This window comes from Rhopilema esculentum, chromosome 6 (assembly GCF_057945365.1).
Source record: "Rhopilema esculentum isolate cy_ngs chromosome 6, ASM5794536v1, whole genome shotgun sequence".
In the NCBI taxonomy this organism is placed as follows: Eukaryota; Metazoa; Cnidaria; class Scyphozoa; order Rhizostomeae; family Rhizostomatidae; genus Rhopilema; species Rhopilema esculentum.
The window spans coordinates 1,374,038-1,398,811 of record NC_142820.1 but is presented as its reverse complement, the minus strand read 5'-3'; the positions used below and the strand labels follow the sequence as shown (position 1 = coordinate 1,398,811).

Here is a 24,774-nt window from a genome sequence, read left to right as displayed (position 1 = left end):
ATAAGCTGTCTAATTTCGGTGGGGAAACAACCCATCTTCACCTAGCTTATTTCCCTGTTTGAAACACATGCTTGGTTTTGTCTGCGGATGTTGATGGCCTCGTTCTAGAACAGCGGTTTTCCACCAAGGAGCTGAAGGCGCTTCTAAATCCCCAATCTAAATCATTTTTTTTCCAAATGATTTTAATATTTGTATGTTAACAGCTTAGTGTTGTCTCCCTCAACTCTTTGCCTCCCTGAAAATCTTATTTCACCGCAGTTCATAGACGGGCAGATTTGTTACAGCAATTTGAAAATGGTGCAACAAGTGTGGTGCAACAAAGCCTGTCTTATTTTCTTGACGATCACTTAATAAATTTTCAGCTATGCATACGTCTAAAGTAGCAAACAGGCATCAGTGAAGGCAAAATTAGCGATAATCCATTATTCTTTCACACTGAGTCGGCCCAAAGAACTTGAACAAGTCTCATTTAAGGATGATCTCTGTTATTCTAAATTATACATAAACACAGAGATTGGTTTGATTTAGCTGCATGAAATAAGCACAGATGAAAGAGTTTATGTCTTTGAAGTGCAGTAAATACCGCAGTATTTCCTCTGAGGGACATTCTTCCCTCGTTGAAACGCTGTGCTACAGTAAACGCCGCTTTAAAACCTGAGCCGTAGGTCTTGAATTGAAAAAGGGGCGTTTATTGGAATCCAAACACAATACCGCATAGACAAACAGTTTAAGACCACAAACCAAGAGGAAACCTTTGAATACATTAAGTAAATGAGAAAAAATTACGATTTCGGTGGCTCAATATTTGAATATACAGTGGTAGTCAATATTTACAAATGAAAGCCCAACTACAGATCTCTTGCGAATATGCTGAGACTCTGGACAAATTTACCGACAAAATGATCCTTAAAACTGTAATAATATTAGGTTCTTATGATTGATAAAAGTCTCTAGTAACAATTACAACCCTCAAATTCTAGTCTAAAACAATTATTCTTTAAAACAAACAGCTACAGAGTGGGCTATTAGATGTTTCTAGTGAGTAACTTAAAAGCATATGTATACTTCTTTATATAATTTCTACCTGAATAATTCGGATTTGCTAGTAACAACAACGAATAACAAGAAATGGTCTTCTTCTTTTCTATTCGAAACAAAATAAAGAAGTACAAAAAATTATTTGAACCCGGATTGATGTGAAAGCATTAAAGGACTTCATCGAATTAGGTTTTGTACCTTTATAAATTCATAACTTTAGAACAATCTATCGTACTTGATTGTTTTTCTATCATTTGAAGATGGCACTTTGGATAATGACCCAAAGTATGCTGCAAATTTGTATCCAGGTGTGGGATCGAAGGCAACCTGAGAGAAAGAAAGACGCGTTTGATCGGTTTTGTTTTTACCAATCAGCGACCACTAAACTCTTAATCTGCTTTTCTACAAACTCTACCCACAGTCCACGGAACCTCGTTCTCTTATGTTGCCTTGATGAATGAACAAAAGGTAGCTAAATAATTAGATCGGTTTGGACCAAGCAACTTATCGAATGATCGCCATAGACCAAGTTACACCCCCTTGAAGCAGGTAACTTGTGTGAACACACTGCCTTGAATTTGGCTAAAAGCATTTTTAAACCTCTTTTCATTTATTTTTCGACGTCAAAACTAAAGGTTTCCAGGTCAAAGCGGGCGTAGAGATACATTTTTACTGAAATTATTTGTGTACTGTGATTTAATAAGAACTATAATTAATCGATCAATTCTCCTTTTTCAAATAATCCACCTGCAACAAGCATCTCCTCGTTAGCACGGAGTTATGAAAACAGCCCTTTGCTCACGAAAGTCGCCCCCCCCCCAATAATTTTCTGTCATGTACAAACCCTTTAAATTGCTTTTGCATTTGGGCACCAATATGTAGTTTCTATAGATCCTGTTTACCGGTCTGTCTTAAAACCGTCCAGTCCTTAAACACAAAATCTTATATGTTGATTTTTCACTTAGTTTTGGGTCGAAAATCTCGTTGTTCAAATTTTCTTTCATATCAAAGACCCTCCCCTCTAGAATAGGCCTTTTGGTGCTTATTAGAATTTTTACGGTAACTGTTGTCAGTTACAGTGTTATGTGGTCTCTTTACAAGATGACGATATCTCCCATTCTTAATTAATTATTACGAATAGCAGAAAAAAGTCATCCTTAATAATTTATGCCTAATGCTTGGCTATACTCGAGGCGTTCTTTTAGTTTCAACATAGTGGTTTCAACAAAGTCTTCCCAAATCCCAGCTTGAATGTTATTTTACCAAATGGTTTCTTTGAAAAGAAAAAGCATGAAGCATTTTAAAAACCATCTGTTTTTTGCTTCTGGATTTATATAGAGACATTGACAAGCTGAGATGTATTATAAACAAATTACAAACAATTGCACAAAATTGCGCCTTTCTTAGAAAAGAGAACCAGGGCACAACAACCCCACCCCTCCCCAATGTTGAGAGATCGCTGCAGATTGAGAAATAATGAGTTGAGCTTTTGTTGCCCTGTAGAACTGGAACTTTCTTCCTTTTTCTACGAATTTCAAATGAAGCTTCAATATTTTTGCGTTAAGTTCAGCTCAAGACAAACGCAACGGATTGCTGTACAGTCACGTGACAAAAATATTGGGACGACCGCCTCAAAGCAAATTTCGTTAACCCTTTGCTCCAAGAACAACAAATAAAATCAATGGAACGTAACGAGATTGTTGGCTGAGATATTCGATTGCAATTTAACCCAATTTTAAAAATAAACATAAATTGAATAAATCATCAAAATATAAATTTTTCAGACAAGTACAATTTGCTTTGTTTGATAATTTGTCGGATGACCTCCAGGATTCTAGGCAGCCGCCATTTGCATTGGAACTGACTAAAAAACTTTGCAACGAAATATTTTTGGAGATCTCAAAGAGCTTGCAAAACTGAGCAAACGATATAAAAAGAGCGATGTGATTTGACTTATAAGCAAAAAGTTATGGCTGGTTAAACTTTTCGTTTTGTCAAACAACTTGCTTTCTAAAGTTTCATAATAGTACAGACGCAAAGCAGTAGAATTGTACATGCCATGATAATGGCATGAAGTTTGGTACAAGTACACAATCCGGTATACTGATAAAGAAGAAATCAATATCAAGCTTCAAAAATGCCCTCCTAAAGCTATTTTTGACTGGGGTACTGGTACCCAGTCCTCTATTAGGTATAACACTAAAACGTTTCAACTTTGCAAGTTATAAAACTGAAACTTTTTCTGGCGTTTTTTGACATGCTGAATAAAATGAGATGCACAAACAGCTTTAAAAATTCCGCAAAGGCAATTTATAGACTACGGTTCTTATATCCCGTCCCTATATTGGATCTCGCACTATAACTTTGTAACTATCGAAGTTATATGACTGAAACCTTGTTTCCTGGTGTAATCTGAAGTGCTAGAAAAAATGAAATTAAGACTTAGTTTTAAAACTTCACCAAGGACTTTATTTAGAATGAGGTACTTATACCTAGTCCACTGTTGGCTATCGCACAAAAACTTTATGACTACGCAAGTTGTACAACTGAAACTGTTTTCTTGCAAAATCTGACGTGCTTAGTTTAGAGAATATGTCCAGTCTGTGAAACAAAGAAACCAACTACCCAAATACCTCTAAAATATATTTTTTGATATATCTTGATGTGCTAAATACTTTAGAAGACCTTGTTGTTTGCATTTTGCCAGTTGAGCTGTAGATCACTTGCCACATCTTTTTAGGTAAGCTTCAATGAGACACTTACAATCCATGAAAATTGGAAAGAAACTTGTAGGGAGTTGCTGATTTTTTACGCGAGGAGAAATGTACTGTATTTAGTAATTTCATGCGGCACGATATAAGGCCGGTTGTGCAAATATAGTCGCAAAGCATGTCGGTTGCGCAAGAGCCTTCATGGCAACCTCTCTTTGAAGTAGAGGCAAGTTTTTATCGGCTTCCATAGTTCAAACTGGAACAGCTACTGCGTGGAACATGAATTTTCTAGATAGGGTTCTATTTGGGTCCAGCGTATGCTCTCATAGTTGAAGAAAGAATTGCAGAACATTTTACAACAGCGCATCTTCCTGTAAGTGCAGATATGTCACCTAGGAAGCTTTTAAAAGCCTGGATAAACAGAAAGAGAAAACCACAATTCAACCATAAAAACACGTCACAATACAAATATATACACTAACCTTCTAACAAAATTGTAAAGCAACGAGCTTTAAATCGAACCATTTGGGGTTTTATTCAACACACTGAAAAATATTTCAATACGGATTAAAGGACTTCGCGGCGATTTAACAAAAAAACAGCAGCTTAAAGACTTGAAGCAGCTGCTTTCCTGGAATGGGAGCTAGAAAACAAACAGTTTTAGCGTTTAATGATTTGCAAACACTGGTTCAAGAAAGCAGCTGTTGTTGCTTCTAATCCAGAGGCTATAATCTAAAAAGAGGAATGCTTAATAGAGAAGCTAAACCACTTCGCTTATAAGGCTTTGGACAAAGAAAGCAAGGAGGAAATTTGGCGACACCCTGTCTCAATGTTTCTGAGAGAGATTTAGAATTTCAACAAAAATATCGTTTAGGGGCAAATTCTAGCAATGTCCTTCGCATTCAAAACAGCGAACTCCCTCTTTGATTGGAAAATGCATTTAAGTGCTTCGAATGTCTTAATATATTTCAACAGCTCTTGGAATTGTCTCAATATCACAAAAAGGAGATATATCTAGGTTCAAAACATGGGTAAAACACATCATAGACAAAACATTTAACAACCCATTACTTTGACATTACAAAACAGTGCTGTAAGATTGTACGACACGTGCAATCAACAAACTATGAAGACTAATCTAAAAAACATAAAAGCCACACTAGGCATAAAAGCATAAAATGTTAGTTAAAACACAACAGTATTATTCGTTATCAAAAATACCTTCCATATAAGCACAAAACTGGTCACATATTAAGAAAAATTGATAATTCTAATTCTCACTACCCTGCAAATTTTCACGATGTTAGTTAACTAGAATCCGAACGCCTCGCATCGAAAACGAGACTTGACGCAAAGTGCACTATATCTGCCATGAACTGCTTTGTTACGAATTCACTTTTGCTATTAGCTAAGTTCCATGTTTTGAAAGGCTCTTGCTGCCGAATTAGCAGCTTTTTTCGCATAAGAAGCAAAACTTCTCTTCACTGATCATTATTCACAGCAACGGACAGATTTCTAAGAAAAACATTTTCGCTAAAAGGAAGGCTTCCCCCCGCACAAAGGAGTTCTGCTTTGAAGGAGTTTTAGACACTAGTTCAGTATCATCTAGTTCGTCTTCTTTTCCCTCCACAGGCTCTTGATTGATGGCTCGCATCGACGAGGGCAAGCATCTGCGGGCAATATACGGGATAAAGCACTGAAACGGAAGGGTTTTCACAGCTCAGGTTGATCTAGCTGCGTCTCTACCCATTTTACTACAGCTCTACGACGTGCATCGGTCTAGAATTGCTTTGATGAGGTTGTGTCCTCAAACATGATCGTTGAATTGACATCAATCCGCAAAGCAGTAGATTGCATAGTGTAATTAAAAGAAATCATCCCAAAAGCTATCTTGAATCAGATTCCTTAAATTCGATTACAATCAAGAACACCATTTTTGCTGAGTCTCGCAATCATTTATTCCTCCTCCATAATTACACAATCATCATCACTAGCTGCACTATGTATGGAGCTCATTTGCGAAGCCTCGTCTGCACTCTCTGGACTGCGTTCCACTAAATTGTTATTTGAAGCCTGAATTGGGCTAGCCATCGTGGAAGAGGCCCCTGATCTATTTTTATCACTCGACAGAAGGTTAGCCAGGTTAAGACCTGCGCTAAGTCTCAAGTTCGATGTCAAAGTTGGGGACGGCAGCTGCGTTGGGATATTTGAAGCTCGGAGTATCAATTCCAGTTCCTATGAGGAAATCATTGATTTTAAGGGAAAACAGAAAAAGAAGGTTAACAATATATAATTAAGATAATTGACTATTAGCATCCAGCTAACTTTAAAAAAACAGTTGCTATAACATATCATACATCACACAATGAATTTTTTTACATCACAGGAAGGACCAAGCTAGCAAAAGGGGTATTATAGGTTACCGAATAAAGCCAAAAAACTTCAACAAGGAATCGAGTTTGGATTTTGACTTGTAATGCATGACACAAACAGTGTGTTTACCGTGGAAATTCCCATACATGGTCAATTTTCTTGGTGTCAATAGAGAAGAAAAACGCAGAAATTGCTTTTAGAAAAAGGGTATCAAATTAAATTCTTGACTGAAGTTGAAGACTCTGTCTGGTATTAAGCACATTTCATTGAATGGAAAATCGTAAGTTAAACATCAAGCAATCTGAGAACAGGAGATTAAGGATTTTCAACCAAAATTTATGAAACAATTCACAGTTCCCAAAAAATGACATTTTCATAACTTCGACAGTAGATTAAATAAGTAATTCCAGAAATTAAAATAATAATTTCACTGTTTTGTGATTGCGAATAAAATCAGTGAGTCTCCTTTCCCAAAAAGATTTTAAGTACTCTGAGTAAATAGTACTTTGAAGGGCCTTTTGGAGTTACAAATCTTGAATCTTTCAGTGTAATAAGACTGACCTGAACTCTTAGGGTAAGCTGCTTGTTCTTCTCCTCAAGGGCTTTGTTTTGCGAATCAACACCCTTAAAGCGCTCTCTCTCCCTCAGTAATCTTTTTATGTAGTCAACAGATGACTTCAAAATTGTTCCTTTATTCTGCTTGGAGTCACTAAGACGAAAAACAGAGAGGTAAAATTAACGGCAAACTTCCACATTTGGCTTTGACTCGGAATTGACTTAGTACCGAGGCTTGTAACAAAAACAAATAAAGCAACACAAGGAATCGGGAAATGCTTGAAAACTAACAAATTTCTATGAACGTCAATAAACGACGAGGGCAGCGATTGACTTCTCATGAACAGGGCCTAAGCAAAGTCGAAGCTTTGGTATCCAGCCGGTGAGGTGACATGTTATAGGACTAGCAACAAACTCCTCTAGAATCTATACGCGAAACAATCTATTGTTTTGACATAACCAATTAGGTAAAAACATTCATTTTATCCATCTTTGAGATACCATTCCTGTGAACATTTTTCATATCCTAATAAGACTGTTAACAGGAGTGAGAGCTAGCAGGTTCAGCCCCTTTTTGATACCGATAGGTAGTCTATTTTACAACTTGGTGTTTTGTTGAGATATTCTTAGGACGGCTCCCGTTGCCCTTTTTTGCACCGCACCTCTGTCTATAAACATCATTCTGACTGAAAAAAAGCTATCCAAATATTCATCGAGCAACGTAGAACCGTCCTGCGCTATACAACAATGTTTGTATCGCATTGTCTAAATCCCATCGAACACTGCACAATAAACTGTTAAGCACAACTGCACCAATCTATAATTGTATAGGTTTAGGAAAACAGTAGGTGTAAACAAATTATAAATATAAATTTCAGAATTATAAGTTAATATATAAATAGTACATTCATTTAAAGAATCGTTTACATTATATTGATTAAATCTCTAACGCTCGTCATCCAGCAAAATGGAATATCAGTTACCTGTCACTCTTTGGAATCAATGTCCCTAGCTCTCGAATCCTGTCATTTATGTTATATCTTCTCCTCCTTTCAACTAAAAATGACAGATCATTTTTAAAAAATCACATGATTGTTTATTTAACACATGAAAAACCTTTGATTATACAAAATTTGAAAATGGCTTTGAAAAAGCAAATACTTCACAACAAACTAGAGCTTTTTTTCTGCCACTCCTCGACCTATAAAACATCAGAATCAGGGTCGAAAAGATCAAGACTGAAAGCATACACGCAGCTGTGGATCGTAATAGGCCAATAAAAAAAACGCAAACACATGACCGACATAGCCACCCAACCATTACCGCGTACCTTTAGAAAACTGTCACTGGATTCCAAGGGTGAAAACGAACTTCTTCTGTCTAGACAATAGCGGGTTTTTGGTTTTTATATGCTAATTATCTGAATTGGCACAATCTAAGTTGTTGCACGAGAAAAAGGTGCTTTTGACCTAACATATATAAAAGTATTTGAAAAAGGTCAATCAAAGAAGGCTACATATTAAGTAGCTTATAGTTGAATTTAACTCACTCATGTTGTGATTGTCCTTTTTCTGTCTATCTTTAACAAAAATTTGACTATCGCAAGGACTTGTAGGTGCTGAAAAAGAAAGGAAATTTTACACGATAAGGCTTTGTCTTAAATAAATAATATGGAAATATGGAAGTGATTTTCCTGCTAAATATAGTTACATAAACTTACACAACTGATTGGACAGATAATTACTGGTGCACGTAGGTCAAATCAGTAGCCCTGAAAATTTCCTTGGCCTAATGTTGCCAGTACTTTTGCTAAAATATACCTATCTAAACGTATCTGAAAAATATTTGTTGAAGCATAAACAATGGGGATATTACTATCTGTACAATTTTGTTACCAAAAAGTACCAACCTCAAAACATGCTACAAAGGGAGTCGTATTAATTGTTATAGACATTTTGTGTTGGCATTCCTTGCACTTGGATAAAGCCCTTTGGCCTAAATTTCAGATAAAAACAGCCACGATTTTGCAACAAAAGGAAAGTATCACCAACCTTCTCGCTTTACCTTTGCTGGACATGATGCTGAAATTTGCAAAGCAGTCTGCTGCAAAGAAAACCAAGAACTAATTATACTAATACTAACGGTAATTTGCAACTTTCATCGACCAGTAAAGAATTCACTGTGTGAGCCATTTACTGACTTAAAGGGTATTTTACTAGACTAGGCTTTTAACCGAAACAAGAACACTGGAAAGGAAATGGCAAAATGATAAATAATCTTGAAGGTAAACACGACACCTGGAAATCAACGATGAATGTAAACCTTAAGGCTGATTTCCACGAGGCAAATTTCGCACCGAATTCGCTTCGAAATTGTCTTTGATTTCCACGAGACTGCGAATTCGCTGCGAATCATAATTTCCGCCAAAACTCAACTTTGAGGCGCCCATTTTCAAAACTGCACACGTGGCGAATGTTCCAAGATTGTTTTCTTTCAAATCCAGCAAATTTACCAAGCTTTGACTGGTTATTAGGTGCTGCGAAATATTTCGCCGAGAAAAAGTAGAACTCTTTTCTACTTTCTTGCGAATTCGCTGCGAAATCAAAAATCAAAACTGCGCATGCCTTGATCCCTTCATCAGCGATTTCGTCGCGAATTCGCTGCGAAATTCGCCTCGTGGAAATCAGCCTTTACAAGCAAACCAGAGACACGGTATGTCAAAACCAGATAGATGCAAAAAGTTACGCTCTTTCCAATTTTTATCAAAAAACCGGGACATTTTTGACTCACAGCAAGGAAATATTGAAAACATTAAATATTGTGCAACTCATTTTCACTCTTACTTTTAATTTGAGTATCAATTTATTCAAAAAGTTCAAAGTTTTCTAACAGACGTACCCAGGGATTCTAAAAACACATAACTCTACAGAAGACGGTAATTGGTGTATAGAATAAGACAGTTCTAAGTTACAGTTACCCGATGATGGCAGTAAGCGTGAAACTCGGAGTAGCAACTTAGATACGTCCTGTTTTAAACACCAAATAGCGTGTACAGCTCTGTCTATACGGCATCGAATACTTTCTGACAGATAGGTAAACAGTAATTCAATGACTGTACAAAATATAAAAAAAATTATAAACTCAGCTACGCCATGTTTGATAGATACATCTGGGTCTAAATAACATGTTTACCTTATCGTAGGTTTGCTCTCCGCACAGATCAGGCGCATACAAATCCATAAGGCCTGTATTTGTAGGCAACTACAAGAGAAGGGAGCTTCAATTAAGGCAAAGCTGGTTAATACTCGACCTGATTATTAACTAACTTAACAAAATAAAACCTTTCCAGTACCATACTATGAAGGGAAAGAAAATAAATTATTTGTTTTTAAGAGCACAAAGAGAGTATAACGAGAGCACATAAAGACAATGAACAACATGCAATCAAATCAGCTTATTATTAAAATCAGCGATTTTATTCCTAAATATCATATACCCAAGACAATTCTTAAAAACCCCTGATTCAACCACAAATGAGTAACGACCCTGATTAGGAGATCTGTAAATTCTTAAGACATTATTGGCAAATATATAATCAATTCTTATTAAAGCTTGCAGTACCAAATCAAAACATTTAACACTATTTACTGAGCCATTTTTGGAAAGCAGTGCCTAATGAATCGTATAAATAGCAAATTACCGTTGTTGAAAAAGGAAGTCCATCTCCAAACATATTTAAGTCCTCACTAACTGTGTCCACTTGACTGTAATGTGAACAGAGAATAAAATTAGTTGTACGATTGAGTGTGCATAAAGTTATGACTTATCTTTCCATTGCAACTGTTGGTTTGATAAACAAATGACTTACTACTCCCTACTAAGGATATTTACTTCCTTAGTTCTTATTTCGGGGAAAAACATTTTTCCGTTCTTTTGATCACAATTCATCGCAACTTTGGATCAGAGTAAGTTCATATCCGATTTAGAACAATTATTGTTTAAACAACAAAATATTTTACAAAAGCTGCAGACGTACATCAATTAGAAAAAATCTTTGGACAACAAAAACATACAGTTGCATTTTTCAATCTACCGTTTAAGATCCGGGGGATTTGAAACCCAATGCTGAAGAAGGGGCTTACATAAGACGGGGGCTTATCCGAGAAGAAAACTTTCTCAGTTTGACTGGTGGCTATTGATGCTAGTGGTTAATATTTTTGCATACAGCCTTGGTTTTCACATGGAAATCGCAAAAATATCTAAAGAAACGGTAACAAACAGATCTAGAAATAGGTTCTTGCAAGAACGCGGGTAGCAGTTAAATGATGCTCAAAAAATAATTGAAAGAAGACATACTCAATAATTCAACAATGAATATTAAAGGAAATTTGAAAGGGGGAGGGGGGTGCAAAGTGTATTACAATCAAAGCCTTTTGCACTATGATATCGATAACTTCTGACCACCTCAGCCATAGTCTGGGAAGAGCCGTGCAATTTCCCAATGCTTGCAATATTCAAATTTTGCTTTCTTGCTATTACATCGTAGCAAAAATTCCTTAGATACAATGTAAAACCTACCCAAAGAAATCTTCGAGCAAACTATCGACCTGTGGAGAAAACATTTCGGTTACATGCAAAACCGAGTAAATGAAAACGATCGAAAAAAACGCATCGTACACGATTCAGCAAGAAAAGATTCTGTAATCATGCTAGTTGACAACATATCTGTTAGCGATAAGAAATGGGGCAAAATATGAAGGGTTGGTTTTTAGTTCTACCTCAATTTTATTTTTTAGCCTAGTAATATTATTAGAAATGAAATTCGCGAGCTTGGGAATTCAAACTTAATAAAAGCCACTGAAGACAAACAAATTGCAACCAATTAATTGGGTGATAATGGATAAATGCTGCATGGGCTTAAATAAATGCTACATACCAAACACAAATGCAAAAAATAAGGTCTTAATTTGAAATTTAAAACGACAATTCCAAAATTAAACCTTGAAATTTAATACTTTACCAGCATTAACAAAAGAATTATTTTTACATCCAAAAATTAACTGCGAACTGATACCATACATTTGGCTAAAAAATTAAGTTTCTGACTTCTCATTACTTATTTAAAATTTCAACAAGACTGCCCAAATTCTCCAAATCCATTGACACATGTTGCTAATAAGAGTATTTTTATAACAATCCCTAGAAAGCTGGCAACCATTACAAGGCAATGACTACTGATTCAACTGGTGACTTTTGTTTCGCGTATCAAATAACTTCAAGAACTTATCTTCAGAAGTGTAAATCGCTTAAAAGATTGAATGCGTTTACCTCATTGCTAGCGACAGAAGAATCTGCCACATCGGACGTAGCAGGGGAGGCAACATTGTTGAAGTTGAACTGATCGAATGTTCTTTGGTTGCTCGAGTCCAGTGGCAAGGCAGGACGGAAGCTAAGCCTCTGTTGGGTGTTGTAATACTCTTTGAGCTGTTTCTTCTGCTGTTGTTTTAAATGATATGACGTGGGGTTCTCCAATTTTGTCCGTACCTAGGAAACAAATTGTCGACATAAAACTATCATTTAGAAGAAACAATTACTGGTTATAAAGAGCAGGTTATTGAAAACTCAAATTGATTATTAAAAACAATTCAAGCAGTTCCATTATTGAAGCAAACCACAAGAAACTGAAAAAAGGTCCATTCAGGTTAACGATTTCAAAACAGGATACACTCTTTTTATATAAAAGCCAGATAAATTTTTCTGAGGCTTAATTTTTTATATTGATTTTTCTACATCTACATGCTATAAATGTATTCTAAAACAAAACAGCTTTGCAAAACATTTTTTACGGCACGGTCTATTTGTTGAAAAACCTGCCCTGTTTTGTTAACACGAGAAAAAAATTTTGAAAAACGCGTTTTTATAGGAAAAACGAGCCTTGGCATTCTTTAAAAAATATTGTATTTCATTTTTCTGTTGGTTTCCGAGACAGAAAATGAAGTTTAAAGGGCTTTCGCGCTCCTGCGTTGACCTTTGCAACCAATTACGGTTTAAACATAAGCCGTATAAATACTTGCAAAAGAGACATTTATTTCGGTTCGAACCACGGGGATAAATACTTTGGCGGTTACTATACATTGGTTTTGCATTTGGTCCAAAAGCAGCACCTCCGCACCTCTGCACCTCCGCGCCTCCGCACCTTTGCAGTGACTGAAGTAAGAGCGTATGGTAGGAGACCGTCATGTTGACAAAGCGTCTCAAAAACGACTGTTTGAAACAGAAAACCGTTTAAAATATTGGAAAATTTCTTGTTTTTTACAACATACTGATGAGATTGGGATTTCTAGAAAAAGGGAAAATATTAACAAAACACATAAGAATTTTGTGGATAGTAGGAGCATAAGCAGAGCCACGGGGCCCTTATTGATAACATTTGTTGATGAAAAGGTAACCCTGTATAAAGAAATGTACTATTATTATCATCCTTATTATTATTATTATTATTATTATTATTATTATTATTATTATTATTATTATTATTATTATTATTATTATTATTATTACCAATTATCATTGCCCATTAAAACTCTCTCTGCCATTTGACTAAGGTTAACATACGTTTGCAACTGAAAAGATTTTTGTACCTGCCCATAAAAATATCACGCCCTTTTCTGCATTTGTTCTGTATATACCAAACTTCGCTTGAAAATGAAAGCGACTATTTTAACCACGTCGTTAGTCCACTCATTCGTTTGGTCTGTCACCTTTCAATGGGAGCATGACTTACCAATCCTAATCTTATGAAAGGGCCACCTAAAGTTCCTTAAGACTCGGACCATACCTGATGTGGTTAAAGCTGAAGGCCTGAATCATCTGGAGACATAAAGGTGAAATGGCTTAAGCATGAAATGAAAAAACCAATAATATCCTTGCTAAAGGTTATTCTTACAACCAAAAATCAAAGCAGCTAAAACCAAGGAATCAGCCGGCTTTTGGGGCCTAGGTGTTAGCCTGCCACGACCTCAGAATAATAAACTTCCTGAGACAACACAACCACGCTTTAAGGTGGTTTAACCGTTAATATACGATAGACTTAACCAGCAACAAGCTTGTTACTAGGTGGTCACGATACCACAGATCCTTCGATCCCACAAGGCTGCGCAGCGGCAGTGTGTCAGAGCATCGACAGCAGGGTAGAGGTTAGTGGAGAGCTGTCAAAGGACCATCATTATTTCAGATTATTTCAGTTGGACTCACAGTTCTTCAAATAGGCCATACAGAGACGCAAATTCGAATAATAAAAATGCAATTAAAAGATTGACATGGGCAGTTCTGTGTGTGCTTCGAAATTTGCCTAACGACCAGGCTTGGATATTTCTTGTTTGCAGAAAAAGTTTGCGTTGCGAGAACAATGTCCGCCTTGAATCGATTAAACGGATACTTAGTTTAGGATTAATGACTACACCAGGGACCCTGGCCGACGACATATCTACCTAAAATATTTGACTGTGTATCTTTGAAGTTTGCCAAAGCGATGAATGACTTACGCACGTAAGATTAGACTCTTTTCAATCAAATATTAACTCTTTCGACATGAAAGTTTTGTAGAAAAACAATATTTTTGTTGTTAAAAGAGGAAAGGTAGTTTGAAGGACAAAGTCTCCGAACAAAAGCAAGGCCTGTCTGCGTGCGTAAAAATAGTTATAAAAATGAAAAATAATAGTTATCATGACTGTGATAGTTTTGATTGAGGTGATTACTGGTTGATACTGAACATAAAACATTGAAAATAACCGCATTAACTTGGTAGTCGATTAGCAACAAAGGGCGGGCAGACAGAAGACAAGAGAGTCGGTAGCTGCTTTTAGACTTAACACCCAATGATGAAAAACTCTGAGTCTATTATTTTCAAAAATGGTGGTTTCGGTCGTGCGCCTTAGAGTGCTATTTTTGGACCTTTCTATGTAGAAGATAAAAAAATTGGTGTGATTTGCAGGGGCGTCACTTGAGGGGGGTATGGGGGGTGATTCACCTCCCCCAACCAGGAAAGTAAGACCTTTTCGCAGGGCAAATGTTTTCTACCAGCGGATCTGTTTTGTTGCTTTCTTATGTAACTGTAACAAGAAAGTAGGTTATGCTTGTAATTTGTCTACTTCAGAAGTAAAATGATACAGACTACCAGTGACAAGAAGTAGAAATTTCCAGCGTGATCTTGGGCTAAAATAAAATTTACCATTACACTCTTCTTTATAAGAGTCAGTAAATTGAAGTTCAGGCTGGTTGTTCTTAATTTTTTCGAAAATCTGAGGCTGAATTGTTCTTAATTTGTTCTTAAATCTATAGAGTATAAGCAGTGCGATTGCTAGCTTTTCGCTCTAGGGAGGTGTCCAGGCCTCATTTGCCAACAAAGTGGGTGAGAAAACCTTCATTTGCCGCCATCCTTAAATATTCACCGAAGAAGCATCTCAAGATGGCAAAAAACTCCTCATTTTTGAGATGAAACATTATCGAAAGTTACATTTTACAGTAGCAGGGACTCGAATAAAAGGGTTAAGTTTTCGATTATTCGTGCCCTTGGAATAGGATTAAGTATCGTTTGATTTCCATGGATTTGGCACCTCTTTTGGCGAAAAGACAATCATACATTCAACACTTATTTTTTGTGATAAAATTAAAAATACAGAAAAAAGTAGTTGGCCTTGAGGATATCGTCAATATGGGCATCTAATCTGCTCAAATTTTCAAAAAGGGCACCAAAAAAGCTGGGGGGGGGGAGCATGTTGTGCCCTAAATCGGTCACATTATCGATAATCGAGAGCAATGACCTAGTACAAGGGGTAGAAGTGGGAACAAAAACAAGAACAATTACATAAGAGCACAGAAGAAGAGCGTAGAAACTCTCGATCCAAGCACACAATTCAAGTGAATGAATGGGGACAACTGTAACGTGCCACAGAAACCGCAGCTCTTGACGCAAAGGTATCGAGTATTTATTTGAAAGAGGACCCTGGTTATAAATGAGGACTGACACTGAGTGTTGGTGGACATGTCCAAACCTGCTTTCTATCCGCTTTGATAATGGCCCCAGTGGATTGAAGAGACTGGTGGGAAGCGGATTAGGTGAAACTCACCTAATAAATCGTGGAAATGAAAATTCTGATGCCTTGGTAATAATCCACAAAAACAAAGTAATCGGGCAATATTAAAATAAGCTCTCATAAAGGTACAAAGAAGCAAGCGACAATTGTGATCTGAACGTAAATAACATATAATTGAGAAATTGTTAATAAGGTAAACAGGGCTGGCGGCAAGTTGGAGAGCGCCGACTTTTGAGGGATAACTGTAGCTACGCAGTGTTTGCAATAGTGACAGTATTGCCCAGTATTGTATTTCTAATAAAATCTAGAAAGATAATTAAGAAAAAGTCCTGAAAATCCGAATAACACGCCCCGAGAATGCCTGCAAAGGCAAGTCAACTATGATCAATACAATACAATGGCCCCCAAAACGTTTTAGTCCCCCCCCCCCCCCCAATCTGTGATATGTGTCGCGCTCTTTGGAACAGAGTGCCATGTATTCGTAACACCTTGTCCTTGAGTGCCTTAAAAACGTGTGGAATAAATAAAAATAATATATAGTTATCATGACTGCATGGTTACGATTCAGACGATCACTGATTGATACTGCAAGTAAAATTGGAGAGTAAAATCGGTTCTTAAGGAGTTGAACGAGAGAGAAAATGCAATGGAGATCAAGCCTTTCTTGGCTTACAACTCGATGTTAGTTGAAAAGCTGAAAATCATCACTAAAACATTAGAGAACTTGCAAATTATAATGGGAAAAATTGCTGTACAGTTTTTGTAGACACTTTCCATCAAATATATTTCTTTTGAACAGCCATTTTGAGACAATATTGAAAACTACAAAAATGTTTTCTTTTTTTAAATTTCCGTCCTTCGATTCCCTCCCCCGTCTTTCGATTCCCTCCCCCGTCTTAGCAGCATTGCCGTCAACTTTACGAGAGTGTTGAGCAGTTAGATAAGGGAATACCCCCTTTGACAGTTTGGAATCCCCCTGTAATACGGCCTTGAAAAAGTGGTGTTGCCCAATCTGACAGAGAGTTTAATGTCAAATTAACAGATAAAATCAACAAATAAATCCACCGTATGGCCCTTACAAAGAAACTTCGCTTTTGAAGAAAATTCCTATAAAGAGAATGATTTTCCATTGATAATTCATGTGAGTAGGACCAACATTTGACGAAAAGCCCATGAAATTTTGGCTTTAGAAGCCAAAAAGCTAACTAAATGAATTCTACATGAAGACAAGGTAAAATCACAAATGGAATGGAATTTAATGTAACGTTGAAGTAGTGAAAAATAATGTCAAGATACCGGCCGTAAGGAGAAGTTTGTGCCTGGATCCAGTGGCAAAGGAAGGTTAGAGGAAGAAGTGGGGGAGGGATTTTAACTGGTTGACAGCTAATGATAACAAGCAGATATACCAGCAATGCAAACGGAAAATAAAAACAATCACGAATATAAACGGTAATAATAACTGGCTAAATAAGGCCATACCTTTGCACCCTCCGTTAAGACAACGAAGACTTTCTTTTTGCACCTTCCTTTTGTTGGCATTTCCTTGAGTTTCAGTTTCAATAGCACCAAATGCAGCAATTTCAACACCTAAGCTCTCCTGCAGAACGGCATTCGAAGAACAGAAAGCGAGAACAAGGTGAAACAGAGGTTAGGTAACCTGACCTTCCATCGACATGACAAACAAAGATCAGAAAGATAAGGGGGTGACACAATACAGGTGACCTTTTTTAGCAATCAATGACGGAGCAGATGACAGCAATGCACTGACGAAAGCAATTGTTGATACAAATCGTGAGCAAACAGTTGGAGCTGCACTAAATAGAGGTTCGAGTTGGCAATTATAGGCATCTGAATCGAAAGTGCAAAAGTCAGATGGAGTAGGAATGACACATTGTATACCAAATTTAACTGAATTCAGTAAAAAAAATGTGAAGATTAAGGGCGGGCAAGCCGCCCAAAGAGAGAAAGGGGTTTGGGACAACGCTCTTGCTAGGAAACGCCTCTTTTGACCTAGGACACACTCTGTTAATTATTGCATGGTACAAACCCTTATAGAGCGGTGTGATTTGCATATCGTCCAAAAACTACTTAAGATCTAATGTAACAAATGGCAATAGTATTTTGGCTTGGCTTGTTCTTTAATGAAACTCATGATGATAATTTCTACTTTAGAAGCAATCCTAAGTAGTGCGACACAGTGCTGTCGGAATGAAATTCATATTGGGGGTGGCTGCCTATTGTTTTCCTTCTCGTTCAGTACACTGTTATAAAGGAAACATACTACAGTCTGACAATTATTGGGGGGGGGGGGGGGGGGGCTCAAGGATAGGGCAGATCATTGAACGAGACATACAGTAGAAACCCGCATAAGAGTTAAAAATACCACTCCAAAAACCCTTTTTTCTTATATATTTATAGATATAAATAAGAACCTTTCCAAATTTCAGCTTCTTGGGAGTTCTTAATTATGGGGTCAAAAAGAATAAATTTCAGCCGCTAGGTTCTTATAAAAAGAGGTTCTTTTATGCGGGTTTCCACTGTACAAGCCCGAGCATGCTAATACCTGTCATGATCCTCTATTGAGATAGTGACCTTGTTAGGTTTCCGAGAAGACTACGCAGGGGAATCACACAAAAGACAGCATTTCCGGCCTTCAGGGGTTATTTATTTATAGGGAAAATCCACGTTGTGGTTATTTGGCTAACATTAGCCCCTAAAAAGCGTTTCTTTTTTATTACGCTCTACTTCCATGGGTAAACTGCCTCATATCTGTAAATTTTTATTGGAAAAGTTTCCAAGTAATCGTACAGAAAGAAGAACTGTTGACAACGGGGGCAATGGGAACTATTTGCCAAATAGTTTGCAAAATAGCAGAATGTGTGATATCTAAAATTTGAAACATCTATCAGCTTTACAACCCCCCCCCCCCCCCCCCCTCTCTCTCTCTCTCTCTCTCTCTCTCTCTCTCACTGAAACATCTTTCACTAGAGTACAAGGAATAGACATCGAAATGAAAGAAGAGTTCATCACCCGACAGTCGTTTGCTTAACTGCACTCGCTCTGAGGGAAACACAAATGCATAAAGAAACCTCAGATATGAGAAGAATTTACAACAAGTAGCTATAATCCTTGTTTAATAGCCTGCGTCATGGTCTCAGAAGCTGCTCATAAAAGTACAGCATAATCGTGAGAATCGATGAAGTATTATGTATGGTGCATGTCTTGGGGAGCAAGGGTCCTTTTTTGATACGAAGTAAGGATACATCGGATATTGATATCCTTTTGTGTACTCTGTTCGAAGCAACCAAAAGTATTTCACATTTTAAAAGGGATTATGAGAGAATAATTTGAAATTACAGGGGCATTCGCAGTAACTAAACTACAAGAGTAAAATGTTGATTCAACATATAATGGAGACAGGTTTACAACAACAGAATCTGCTCAGATGCACCCAGACCCAGGACAGTTAAGAAGGTTGACTATGATTGAATCAAGGTTTAACATTTAACAAGTAAAAAAAAATTAATAACATAGAGAAAATGTATGGAGTTTCTCAAATTCATGTCCTCTCAAAAAAAGCTTTCTATACAAAAAACACTCAGCCCAAAATTATGTTACCATGCAGTTGCCTTTTCAGTGGTCAAACATGGATTACTGCCAGAACACATTGAGGGCATCGGATCACTTCTTGCAGAAGAGGTAAACAATAGAGATTAGGGCACAACCACAGCCCTAGTGGTGGGGATGGAACTGCCTATGTCAACCTTAATTATGATATATATAGCAGAAATTTTGCTTTGTTTAAGTGAGATGATGCCAGAAGAAGATGAATTAAAAATTAGTAATAAAAACGGTCAGAAATTGAAAATGAAATATTATTGTATCAGATGATGAGCCATTTTCAGCCTGGCTTGATCTTCCTTGCACATTACAGATGTGCCTGAACACGTTTTATTGCAACAAATGAAAGTAAAGCTGAAGCAAATTGTGACTGTATCTTCTTATTCTTAAACAGAAGCTCAAAGCCTTTCACTCTATATAAGGGGACATCAGGAGGAGTTTTTGGAGGGGACAAGAAAATGCAATGTTTTATAAATTGAGGCAGAAAATTTGACTATTAGGAACAATTTTGCATGTGAATACATGGGTGCTACAGCATGTGAATCAAGGACTTGCTCTTCTCATGATTTGATTTTTTTCTTCTAATGGAAGGAACTGAAAAATGCTTAAACTATTGACAAAAACATGCAGTTGATGAAATCATGGCTGGTGATAACGAAAGCTTGCCAAGATCTATCTGGGAGTAAAAGGCAATTATTTGGGCATTTAATTAGGGTGTATTCAGTGAGCTATAGAAATAGAATTAGACAGTCGCCAGTCTGCTGTGTTTGGCAAATGCATGATGCATGTTGTAAATTTAGTTCAATTTCAATTCTTCAATTTGCAATACAATTATACAATTGCTCCAGGGCTCGAAAATTTATGACAGATGAGGTAAGATGTCAAAAAAGGACAAAAAGTGAGATATTCTACCATGTGTCTATCTCAACATTGTATTGCAGTTTTCCTTTCTTGGCAGTTTTACTTTACAAAGCCAAACTTGTTACAATATTTTCACACATGATAGCCTATCTTTAAGTCTGATTGTACCCCTATAGAGTCCTGTTTTTGTGCTGAGAAATTTCTGCCGGCATATGCTATGATTGGTTAAAGATGGTTTGCATGGAATAAAAAAGGCTGAAGTAAATAAGCAGACCCAGCATGTAATTGAGCATTGCCATACCTTGCAAAGACTAAGTCAGGAAAGCAAGTTGATCTGCTATCCCATCTACTAGGATGAAAATATCTTCAAATTTACTTCCCGTGCATATACCCCTTTCATTAAGCAAATCTTGTCAAGTGTTGTATTTCATCACAGTGAGCAGGATAAAATCAGATAATATGAATTTGTATAATGGGATACAGGCCTGGTTGTTTGAGACACGCAATTGTGGGTGTGCGCCACAGTGCTCCCTTAGATAACTGAAGAAGGGTGATAAATTGCCCCCCTCTCCACCAATTTTACATTAATCACACATCTTTCATTTCAGTTGGTATTTAAAGCTAAACATATTCGTCCTATTCTAAATATTTATTCATTTGGGAGAGCAGCTTGTTTATGTTAATCACATAGCAATAACAAGTGTAATATTACAAGGATCAATTTTATGTCAAAAAATTGTTTTTTCTGTAGTTTTTCAAGCCCCTGTCTACTTGTTTTCAAAGATTACAAAAATTTCTCATATATTTTTTCTATTCTAAAAAAGGTTCATTTGTAAACAACTTTTAAACATTCTAAACGAATACAAAATCATCCCAGCACATGTTTGATATGGCCTGATAACTAGCGTTGGCAGTGACGTTTGGTCATTTGATAAAACTAGATAAAATATCATGCTTTTCTGTCTTTTTAATAAGACTACCTCGCAGACAGAACAAAACATAATGTAATTCAAATCCCATTATTTCAAATACAATAGCATAGAGGATGTTGTAGGGATGAGTGAATAAGAATCCAATTTTAGCGAGGATGAATTTTATGGTTACGAAAGACAGTAGATACAACTTATTATTTATTTTGTTCAGTTGCAGAAGATAATTTCTCTTTTTATCATTAAGACACATTGAGTGGTCTTTTATAAATGCATCCAAAAAATTTTATTGATAAATTTAAAATTTGAAATACATGTTGTTAAAATCGCCAGCCTGAATCTAAAGAGGAGGGTGATTTACCACCCATGTGCCAAAATTCTTTCGGCCAGTTCTGCTGGGATAATGAAATGTCTTTTTCAGATGGCAGAATAAGATTTCGTATGAGCAGGGCCTAAGACTTCGTCTTTCCAGCAGCTATGTCAAGATTCACTGGGATGGATTCATTTTTGAATAAATGCTGCCTTCCTAGCTTAATCATGATATATATGATATGCCCCCTTGATAAACTTGCTATGCATTGCAATCAGATTAAAGATTTTCAAACTGGTCTAGTGCAATGAAGTGCTTACCTTCAAGATGTTTGGTGGTACATCTGTTGGCATGTTGTTATGGGCAGGAGACTTCTCGCCTGGTATAGACATTGCATTTGATTCAACTGACATTGATTTGATGGCATTTTGAGCTTTTTCAAGTTGCATAAGATGTTCTTTTTGAAGTTGCTGTTTAAAATTAGTCCGCATTAAATAACTGCTTGATGTGGCGGGCAAAGAAGTTGACAACATTGTATCTGGATCAGGTTTGATTCTAATATTTGTGTCCATCAATTGTGATTTTCCTCCTGATCTAAAATTTTTTAAAATTTCAATCAATTTCAATCAATCAATCAAATTAAATTTCAATCGATTTAAAATACAATATTAAAAATTATTCAATCAATACTTGTTTAATAATATTTCTATAGTGAGAAAATTGATAATCTTTAAATAATGCATAAAATAAACAAAATACCATCACAATTCATATTTTGAAAATCACTTGACAACAAAGCATTTGAAACAAAGGATAGGGTACTTAAATTTATATTTTAGAAAATTAATCACTAACTTACTTGATTCCCTGATACACATGGCTAAGAACACTGTTTTTCTCTTATCTAAAAATTCTTTTGTTACGTCTCAACAAAAACTTTTTTGTCACAAGCATTGGTTACGTAGTCAAGGCTGTAACGTTTTGTAAGATATGCGCCTGTTTAACAAAGACTTGATATGGATCCCATGGATTCCTTTTTATTTGCTACTAACCATTCTTGAACAACGCTTCGCTAGCCTTCCTCTTATTATACCACCTTTTAGTTTCTTTTTTGAATACCATTCAATATAGACATTGGCAAATATCGTAGGCCTTGACGATTTATAGATTTTAGTTGTCCCCAGGACAGAAGCGTGTTCAATTCATGGAAAACTTGGTTCCGTGTTTGCGAGTTGACGCTCCCTTTCCCGCAAAAGCCAGACATAAGCAGTTGGCTTTCCTCCACTGTTAACACAGAAATTACGCCATTAACGTCACATTGGAGCCTCGAAGTTAATGTACCCACAATTAGGGCCACCTTTAATTCTGAAGTATTTTTTAGAGCCCTCTTCTACAGCAGTGTGACATGGGACGAAAAAACTTTTGTAGGGAAGTGGGCCTTAATCCCTCTCAATAAATAAAGTAAAGGGAAACATATTGTACTTTTTCAAAGGCTATTTTCAATGGCTACTTTTACTATAAATTTGATAGATTTTGCTGGTTTTGCGGCAATTCGTTGGGAACAAGTTGTTAAACAATGCAAGTATCGTTTGGATTCGTAACTATGATCCGAAAAGCTCATGCATGGCTAAAGCAAATATTTTTTGCAAAGCCCTGTGAACCAACAATGCCAGCTAGCATTTAAGTATGATTCATGGAAATATATTTCGATCGCCGGTTTATTTCTGAGGTAGGCCAAATAATTGTATAACGACATACGTAGAATTGAAGGTATAATGACAATGCAAGTTCTGTAGTTTCGATCTGGTTCGCAAATTTTAAGAGCACTGGTAAGAATTTAGATTTATGAAGTTACATTTCAACATACCCTGCATCAAAATGAGCTGACGGCATCGACTCTAACGTAAAACAATTTTTTAACTCAGTCACTTGGTGATCTTCAATTAGATCGAACTCGAGATCCACTCCCGATTCGTGCATTTGGGCACTTTGAAAAATATGCAATCACTTTGTAAACTTTAACGTTTCCGTTCACAGAGAAAAGGCTGAAATCCAAATACATCAGATCGTTGCATATAATTATCTATCCACGTAAAACACAGCACGTTCAATCCACGCGGCCAACTACCAGTTTTTTGCAGTGAAATTTTACTTCGCCAAACTGATTCTAGGACCGATTTCATGCTTCACGCAACACGTACAAAGCATTATGGGTATACGTCATTTTGTTTTTATCGTGTGGTTATTCACTTCGAAATCGAAACAAAAATATTTTTGCGGCATTCAGCAGGGGGCCTTGAAAAATGTGTAGTTGCCTTTAATTGTCAAACATTATTTTTCTATCAAAATATTCATGAAATTTGAAGGAGTTGTAAAGCTTTTGAAAAAATCTGCTTTGGGATTTAGAGGGGGGTGCTGCTCGGAAAATTTTCGTAATTCACTCTCTTGGGCCTTTCAAATTCATCCACCAGTACATCCAATGCTGCTATGAGAGGCTTCTCTACTACGCTCCTGGCTGGTGAGAGTAACTGATGATGTTTTGGTACTTGCGTTGGGCATTCAAGAAGACATAGAGTAAAAATACGCACTTCTAGGACTGGACAGTCACTTATAATGAAAAATGTTGACGGAAAAAGTCATGACAGCGGTTCTACCTATATGCATTTTTCAAGAGAGAACTGTGTAATACAATGCAAATATTAAAAAAACATTTCGTTTCAAGTTCCAGTTTAACAAAAATTACAAATCTACCTCTTCTAAGGCAATTTTTAACCGCAAGAATGTTAATAAAAACAGAGGTTGCCCCCATACGCCTTTAAAAATAACCATATCATTTCTTCCTAGGCTCGATGGGCTGAATTTTTTAAATGAGTGGAAAAACAGAACAGAATAAAAAAGTGATTTCAACGGAATAAATCAAGGAGTTACTTTGAGCATCTAAAGTTCAAGAATTCTTCATGAAATTCGAATTTTCTGGATCAAATTGAATATCACCAGATTAATACTCATATCCCCATAGAGACTAGCCTGCGTCACAGACCATAGACGGACCATTAGGTATACGATCAGACATAGTAAGGCTTTTCATTGTGACAGTTTTCATTTTATACCAGCGAATGGACTATAATGATGCAACTTTTATTATTATTTGCAACGTCTACCAAGGAAAATTAATATTATTATATCCAGGAAGTGTGGTTGCGGTAAATATATAAATGGCAAGGGTGTGGCCAAAAAAGGTCCTCTTGCCTATATTTTTCTTTACAGATGGATCTGCCGCA

General features: G+C 36.6%; 1 protein-coding gene across 3 annotated transcripts; it reads right to left on the bottom strand.

Annotated features, from left to right (window-relative positions):
* Positions 1 to 4,188: 4,188 nt before the first annotated feature.
* LOC135686932 (microphthalmia-associated transcription factor) lies at positions 4,189 to 23,689 on the bottom strand. Of its 3 annotated transcripts, none has more exons than XM_065203336.2 (11): positions 23,361 to 23,689; positions 21,814 to 22,087; positions 12,006 to 12,221; positions 11,256 to 11,284; positions 10,378 to 10,441; positions 9,870 to 9,938; positions 8,729 to 8,777; positions 8,227 to 8,295; positions 7,661 to 7,733; positions 6,684 to 6,831; positions 4,189 to 5,984 (listed from the first exon to the last, which is right to left on the bottom strand). In XM_065203336.2, the coding sequence occupies exons 1-11, from the start codon at positions 23,471 to 23,473 to the stop codon at positions 5,706 to 5,708; spliced, it is 1,383 nt and encodes a 460-aa protein (XP_065059408.2). In that variant the 5' UTR covers positions 23,474 to 23,689; the 3' UTR covers positions 4,189 to 5,705. The 3 variants fall into 3 exon arrangements, with proteins under 3 accessions (XP_065059408.2, XP_065059407.2, XP_065059409.2); XM_065203335.2 differs by having other exon boundaries at positions 8,729 to 8,780; positions 23,361 to 23,688; XM_065203337.2 differs by lacking the exons at positions 21,814 to 22,087; positions 23,361 to 23,689 and adding an exon at positions 17,252 to 18,040 and having other exon boundaries at positions 8,729 to 8,780.
* Between the last annotated feature and the right edge of the window lie 1,085 nt (positions 23,690 to 24,774).

Coding starts and splice junctions, on each gene's coding strand:
- LOC135686932 (XM_065203335.2), bottom strand. CDS start 23,473: ATGCACGAATCGGGAGTGGATCTCGAGTTCGATCTAATTGAAGATCAC. Junction 12,222..21,813: donor TACCACCAAACATCTTGAAG/GTAAGCACTTCA, acceptor TTTGTTTCCTAG/GTACGGACAAAATTGGAGAA. Junction 7,734..8,226: donor AAAGGACAATCACAACATGA/GTGAGTTAAATT, acceptor TGTCATTTTTAG/TTGAAAGGAGGAGAAGATAT.